Source organism: Sebastes umbrosus, chromosome 19 (genome assembly GCF_015220745.1).
Source record: "Sebastes umbrosus isolate fSebUmb1 chromosome 19, fSebUmb1.pri, whole genome shotgun sequence".
In the NCBI taxonomy this organism is placed as follows: domain Eukaryota; kingdom Metazoa; phylum Chordata; class Actinopteri; order Perciformes; family Sebastidae; genus Sebastes; species Sebastes umbrosus.
The window spans coordinates 1,133,345-1,140,285 of record NC_051287.1 but is presented as its reverse complement, the minus strand read 5'-3'; the positions used below and the strand labels follow the sequence as shown (position 1 = coordinate 1,140,285).

Sequence of the window (6,941 nt, the reverse complement as noted above, 5' to 3'; positions counted from 1 at the left end):
GAGACCGCATTTTTGAGGCACGAAAACTCACGACAATTGGAATACGCATCAGAAACTTAAGTTCTGCAGTGATTGGACTTAGAGTTTTTTTCAGACATTTTGGGACTTTTTTCAGACAATTTTTTTTTTTTAGGACTTTTTTTATTATTATTTTCAGACTTGTTGTCAGACATTCTTTCAGACATTTTTTGGACATTTTTTGGACATTTTGGGACTTTTTTTCAGAAATTTTTTGAGACATTTTTTGAGACATTTTTTCAGAGATTTTTGGGACATTTTGGGGCTTTTTCAGATTCTTTTGGGACTTTTTTCGGACATTCTTTCAGACATTTCTTTGACATTTCTTTGACATTTTGGTTACTTTTTTTGACAGAATCAGAAGCCAATAAAAAGCGACTAAATGTGGAAGAAACGCCCTGAAAATAAAAAGACGAAACGTTTCTTTGCGTCAGTAAAAGTTCAGTCCAGAAGGTTTGTGAAGCTGAAGCGCAGCCGGACAGTTTGGAGACCAGCAGCAGAAGAAGCTGCGCGTCAAAAGGCGCGTCGTCGTTGATCCGGTAACATCTCGCCAGTGTCTCCTCATCTCTCTCTGCAGACGGACCAACACCAGCGACCCGGACGAGGAGAGGAGAACCAGCATCATCCTCTCATAGAACCGGATTATATATGATCACATGAGCCCGCTGCTCGGTTTACCGGACGGACCGGCGGAGACTCACCGGACACTTTCATCCAGATTCTGCAAAAATCAGCGCAAGAAAAATTAAACTTTGAAAGTTCTTCACGTGAGAAGACGCAGCTGAGATGAAGATCTGTATGTCCCAGTAAGTGCTGTTTATTCTATAGATTATATAATAATAGAGTCTATAGTATAAACATCTGGATCTCTGTTCATTTTAATCAACTAAACACAGAGAATTAACCCTTTAACTGCAGCTGAAAGCAAAACGACATCAGTAAATAAGAGCACAGATAAAGATGATGAAGAGGAAGGAGCTGCAGAAATAGAAAATATATGATTTGATTCAGGATGAAGCTCATGTTGGACCTTCAGGATCAGGAACATGTTGTTATCTGTTCTAAATGAACCTTAAAGGGAGATTTCTAATTTAATTTAATACTCTTATCAACATGGGAGTGGACTAATATGCTGCTTTATGTAAATGTATGTATATATTTATTATTGTAAATCAATTATCAACACAAAACAATGACAGATATTGATCCAGAAACCCTCACAGGTACTGCATTTAGCATAAACAATATGCTCCAATCATAACATGGCAAACTGCAGCCCAACAGGCAACAACAGCTGTCAGTGTGTCAGTGTGCTGACTTGACTATGACTTGCCCCAAACTGCATGTGATGATCATAAAGTGGGCATGTCTGTAAAGGGGAGACTCGTGGGTACCCATAGAACCCATTTACATTCACTGATCTGGAGGTCAGAGGTCAAGGGATCCCTTTGAACATGGATATGACAGTTTATCCTCTCCAACATTTAGTGTTAGTTTGGAGCGTTATTTAACCTCCTTCATGACCAGCTAGTCTGACCTGGTTGGTGCCGATGGTTTCAACAGGCTCTATAGTTTCATTTTTGGGACTTTTTTTTCAGACATTTTTGGGACTTTTTCTGAGACTTTTTTCAGAAATCTTTAGGACATTTTTAGGACATTTTGAGACTTTTTTCCGAATTTTTTAGGACATTTTTGGGACTTTTTTTAGAAATTTTTAGGACGTTTCTGGGACGTTTTTTTCAGACAGTTTAGGACATTTTTAGGACATTTTTGGGACTTTTTTTCAGAGGTTTTTCAGACATTTGTTGGACATTTTTGGGACTTTTTCTAAGACTTTTTTTGGACATTTTTAGGACTATTTTCTGACATTTTTTCAGACATATTTGGGAGTTTTTTAGATATTTTTTGGACATTTTTTGGGACGTTTTTCAGATATTCTTTGGATATTTTTGGGACTTTTTTCAGAAATCTTTAGGACATATTTTGGACTTTTTTCAGAATGTTTTTGGACATTTTTGGGACGTTTTTCAGACATTTTACCAGACTTTTTTGGAGAAAAACCCTCACACATTCACATATCTGGAGGTCAGAGGTCAAGTGACCCCTTTGAAATGGCCATGTCGCGCTGAGCGTCACGAAAAAAAAGGGAAATCGTGTCCATGTACACGAATCATAACGATTAAATTTTGTGACTATTTCACAAACTGCCGTCAGAGGTCACAGACTAAACGGTTCACTGGTTTATCTTTACCAACGTTGAGTATCTTATAAACTGAGTTATTTTGATTTAAAATCTAAATCTGCAAAGTAACTAAAGCTGTCAGAGAAATGTAGTCTAGAAGGATAAAGAACCATCAAATGAAAATACTCAAGTACTTTAATAGTTTGTCCTGAATGTTTATGTGTGAAAATAATATAAATATAGAAACTAAAACATATATATAATATTTCTATGTTGACCATAGCCCGTGTCTCTCTCGTAGATCACATGGCTTCCCGTTGATCCCCCTGTCGCTCCTCTAACTGGAGAAGAACCAGTTCCTCGATGGTTCTCCACAGAAACCTTCAGCCGTCCGTCGCTCTGTAGGTTTCCCCGGTCGTCACCATGGCAGCCGTCCCAGACGCCCCCTGCCTGTCGGAGCTCGGCGGACTCCCCAACCGGAACATCAGCCTCGTCTCCAGCGCCCGACCTTGCAACCGGAGCACCGCCAGGACCTCGCCTTACGGCCCGCAAGCCACCGCGGCCTTCGCCATCGCCATCACTTTCATGATGGTCCTCACCATCGTCGGGAACATCCTCGTCATCATCGCCGTCCTGACGTCCCGATCCCTCAAGGGGCCTCAGAACCTCTTCCTGGTGTCGCTGGCGGCGGCGGACATCCTCGTGGCCACGCTCATCATCCCGTTCTCGCTGGCCAACGAGCTGCAGGGCTACTGGGCGTTCAGCTCCATGTGGTGCGAGATCTACCTGGCACTGGACGTCCTCTTCTGCACCTCCTCCATCGTGCACCTGTGTGCGATAGCGCTGGACCGCTACCTGTCGATATCTCGCCCCGTGTCCTACGGCGCCAAACGTACCCCGTCACGCATCAAGGCGGCCATTATCATCGTGTGGCTGATCTCTGCGGTTATTTCTTTCCCTCCTCTTCTCACGCTGGACAAGAGCGAAGGAGGTGAAGAGGTGTGCGAGCTGAACAACGAGCGCTGGTACATCCTCTACTCCACCATCGGCTCTTTCTTCGCCCCCTGTGTGATCATGATTCTGGTGTACGTGAGGATTTATCAGATCGCCAAGCAGCACACGCGCTGCCCGCCGGGACGGAAGCAGAAAGAGGCAGCAGGAGGAAACGCCAGCGCGGGAACCAATGAGCCTCCGGTAAAGTTATCCGAGCAGAACGGGGATCAAGGAGGTACGGCGGGCAGCCAACGGGAGGAAGTCCTGCCCAAAATGTCTGGCTCTGATTCCACCCCGTCATCGCTTCAAAACCCGCCTGAGAACGCCGCGAGCCAGGTCCAAAAATCCACCTCAATCCCCCAACGTGGCAGCCAAATCCTCTCAGCTGTCCCCCACAGAGAGTCCGGCGACAACTCGTCCAGCTCCGGCTCGGAAATGGGCGAGGAAGGCGTCAAAGAAGAGACGAACGAGGCGACAAACAGGAAAGGGTTCAGAGTCCAGATGCTGAACCTGGCCTCCAGGTACAAAACCACCATGGCCACACCGTCCGGCACCAAACTGGTACCCGAGGAAACGCCGAAGATTCAGGGGACGCCCGCGTCCCGCCGCAAAGCCATGGTGAACCGGGAGAAGAGGTTCACCTTCGTGTTGGCGGTGGTGATGGGAGGGTTCGTGATCTGCTGGTTCCCCTTCTTCTTCTCTTACTCTCTTCAGGCGGTGTGCCCCGAGACCTGCAGCATCCCCAACCCTTTGTTTAAGTTCTTCTTTTGGATCGGCTACTGCAACTCCTGCCTCAACCCGGTCATTTACACCATCTTCAACAACGACTTCAGGAAGGCCTTCAAGAGGATACTGTGCAGGGACACCAAGGGGACGTTCTTCTAGAGGAGGACAGGTTCATCTGAACATAAACATCTTTCTGTATTTCATCGACCTTCTTCGGCATCAACACTTTTAGGAGGAAATCGTCTCCTTGATGTGTGTCTGAACGCTGTCAGCTGAGTCAGAGCAGCGCCCACAAAGAGGGATGTTTCGGTCAAGTGGCCGAATCAATTATCTTTAATGTTATTTAAGAATACGGCGTAATTGAATATTCAAAGACTCTGAAGAAGAGTGATTTGATTACATGTTGAAACGGAAGTGGAGAGGATACAGGGTCAGTAATTTGAAGTACGAATGATGTGTGTGTGTGTGTGTGTGTGTGTGTGTGTGCATGGGGAGTAGAGGAGGGCTGCCCTGAGGGGTCTGACTGGAAGAGAACAAAAACCACTAAGTGTCCTTTATCGGAGATAAAAATGGCCACTCAAGGAACACGAGATCAGAGGAAATGTGAGCGTCGTCTCGTCTTCTCGGTCTCTTCCCTCGTTGTAAAGCCGCGACCCCGGGACGAGGTCACGATGACGGACGGAGCTTTTTATTCCTGAGTCTGTTGGATGTTACGCCTCTCTCTGGGAATATCTCATTAAGGTGAACGCCGGAGAAAACTAGAGCAGGAGAATCAGCAGCGTCTCTCTCTGCTTCTCTTAATCTCTTATCCACTGCAGGGAGTCGGTGCAGGAATGTAACTAAGTACATTTACTCAAGTACAAATCAGACAACACAGTCTAGTCTGGGAATTTTATTTATTTGATTCGTGTGCATTGACACGAATCTCCCTTTTTTTTTTCTTGTGACGCTCAGCACGACTTTACACAACATATTTTTTTTCTGCTTTTTCCGACAAATGTCCAGCAACACGTAATGAACGGGTCAATTTACGCTTCAGTCTTTTCAAATAAAACTGCTTAGTTAGGTTTAGGAAAAGATCGCAGTTTGGGTTAAAATAACTGCAGAAGTGGCGTAACTTAAGTGCGGAAGTTACGTGACAAAAACGACTTAGGTTTAGGAAAAGATCACGGTTTGCTTTAAAATAACTACGGACGTGTCGTAACTTAAGTACGGACGTTACGTGAAAAAAGATACTTAGTTAGCGTCAGGAATAGATCGCGGTTTGGGTTAAAATTATACCAGAAGTTGCGTAACTTAAGTACGGACGTTACGTGACAAAGCCTACATAGTTAGCTTTAGGAAATGATCGTGGTTTGGGTTAAAATAACATTGGAAGTGGCGTAACTTAAGTACGGAAGTTACGTGACAAAAACAACGTAGTTAGCGTCAGGAAAAGATCACGGTTTGCTTTAAAATAACTACGGACGTGTCGTAACGTAAGTACAGAAGTTACGTAACAAATAAATCAACGTTGACTTCTGGCCTCACACGGGGCACCAACAGCGTTCTGCTGGTGAAAGTCTGGTGTTTTTTGACCCCCCCATCCAACCCGACCTCCTCCATACGTGGCGTTCGCCGCTCTTTAAACTTCCCGGTTCACGATTATGTGGATTACATACTAATTGATTTCATAGCTGACGTGTCTTTGTGCACGAATCAATACATTAAATTCCGTGACTATTTCACAAACTGCTAAATTAGAGGTATTTACATGTTATGCTACTTTATTCTTCTACTACATCTCAGAGGTAAATATTGTACTTTTTACTCCACCACATTTATTTTGACAGCTTTAGTTACTTCCTGTCCAGTGAAAACCAGGTATCTCCAGATGAGTTGGAGTTGAATATTTGTGATAAACTGAAGGATGAAGTGAAAATCCTCCTCCCTCTTAAAGGATAACTTTAGTATTTTTCAACCTGGACTCTATTTGACCATGTTGCTGATGTCAAAGTGACTGATGGGGACGCCTAACACGGTTTGAGATTGGTCCATTATTGAGGGAGAACGCTGCAGACGCTAAATGGTGATCGCTTGGTGCCGTTTACGTCCACTAAAAGTGTTTATTTTCACCACAGACAGGCTCAGATTGTCGTTATAGGTGTCTGAGAGTCGGAGAGGAGAGCGCTGGTGTTGTCAGAGTTTGTCGTATTTGAGAACAGAAAGCGCAGCTTCATGTTATCTAAAAGATTTTCAATGTCATGGCTGAATATTTAACACAACGTGGATACGACGCAACGTTTCCCAACGAGACTTCTCAGAGCGAACAGACCGTAGGGTTCTTTCCATAATGTTGTTGTGTAACTCCTGCTTCTACTGTACGAGTAGATTGTTTACGATGTAAAGCCAAAGCTCACGATTCATGTGCTCACAACGGACAAACACGTGACGATCTGATAGACCATGATGCATTTCTGCAGATTAAACCTGCCAACAGGATATAAAGGAGTTATAAACCAACATTAAAGCAGCAGTAATATGAATCCAGAAACATCAGATAGATGATTCTTGTACTTCAGTGAGTGTTTTGAATGCAGTACTTGGAGTATTTTCAGTGTGGTATTAGTACTTTACTTCTTCCACCGCTGAGTTTTATGTTTTTTTATTGACTTATGAGCAATATTTATTGAACCAGGACGGACAGTGAGCTCGGTATCGTTTCCAGTGAGCTCCCTGCCAAAGCAATACAGACTGTATGTGACCTCAACGCTGACCCCGACGATGAGCAGAATCCCTGATGAAGACGCTCCTCCTCCTCCTCCTGCTCACCACTCTGAACTCGTGTGTGTGTGTGCGTGCGTGCGTGCGTGCGTGCGTGTGTGTGTGTGTGTGTGTGTGTGTGTGTGTGCGTGTGTGTGTGTGTGTGTGTGAGCTGCATGTATTTTTCCATAGATGAACTTCTTCTATCTTGTAGAAAGCCGATAGAAACGTGCTTGACTGCAGCATGGAGTACTGTAAACACATGTAAGATAACACTGGT

At 44.4% G+C, this 6,941-nt stretch overlaps 1 protein-coding gene across 1 annotated transcript; it reads left to right on the top strand.

Moving 5' to 3' along the window:
* Positions 1 to 366: 366 nt before the first annotated feature.
* Positions 367 to 4,227, top strand: LOC119477838 (alpha-2B adrenergic receptor). Its single transcript, XM_037751991.1, has 2 exons — positions 367 to 824; positions 2,502 to 4,227. Exon 2 carries the CDS (start codon positions 2,624 to 2,626, stop codon positions 4,076 to 4,078), a length of 1,455 nt encoding a protein of 484 aa, XP_037607919.1. The 5' UTR covers positions 367 to 824; positions 2,502 to 2,623; the 3' UTR covers positions 4,079 to 4,227.
* The last annotated feature ends 2,714 nt before the right edge of the window (positions 4,228 to 6,941 follow it).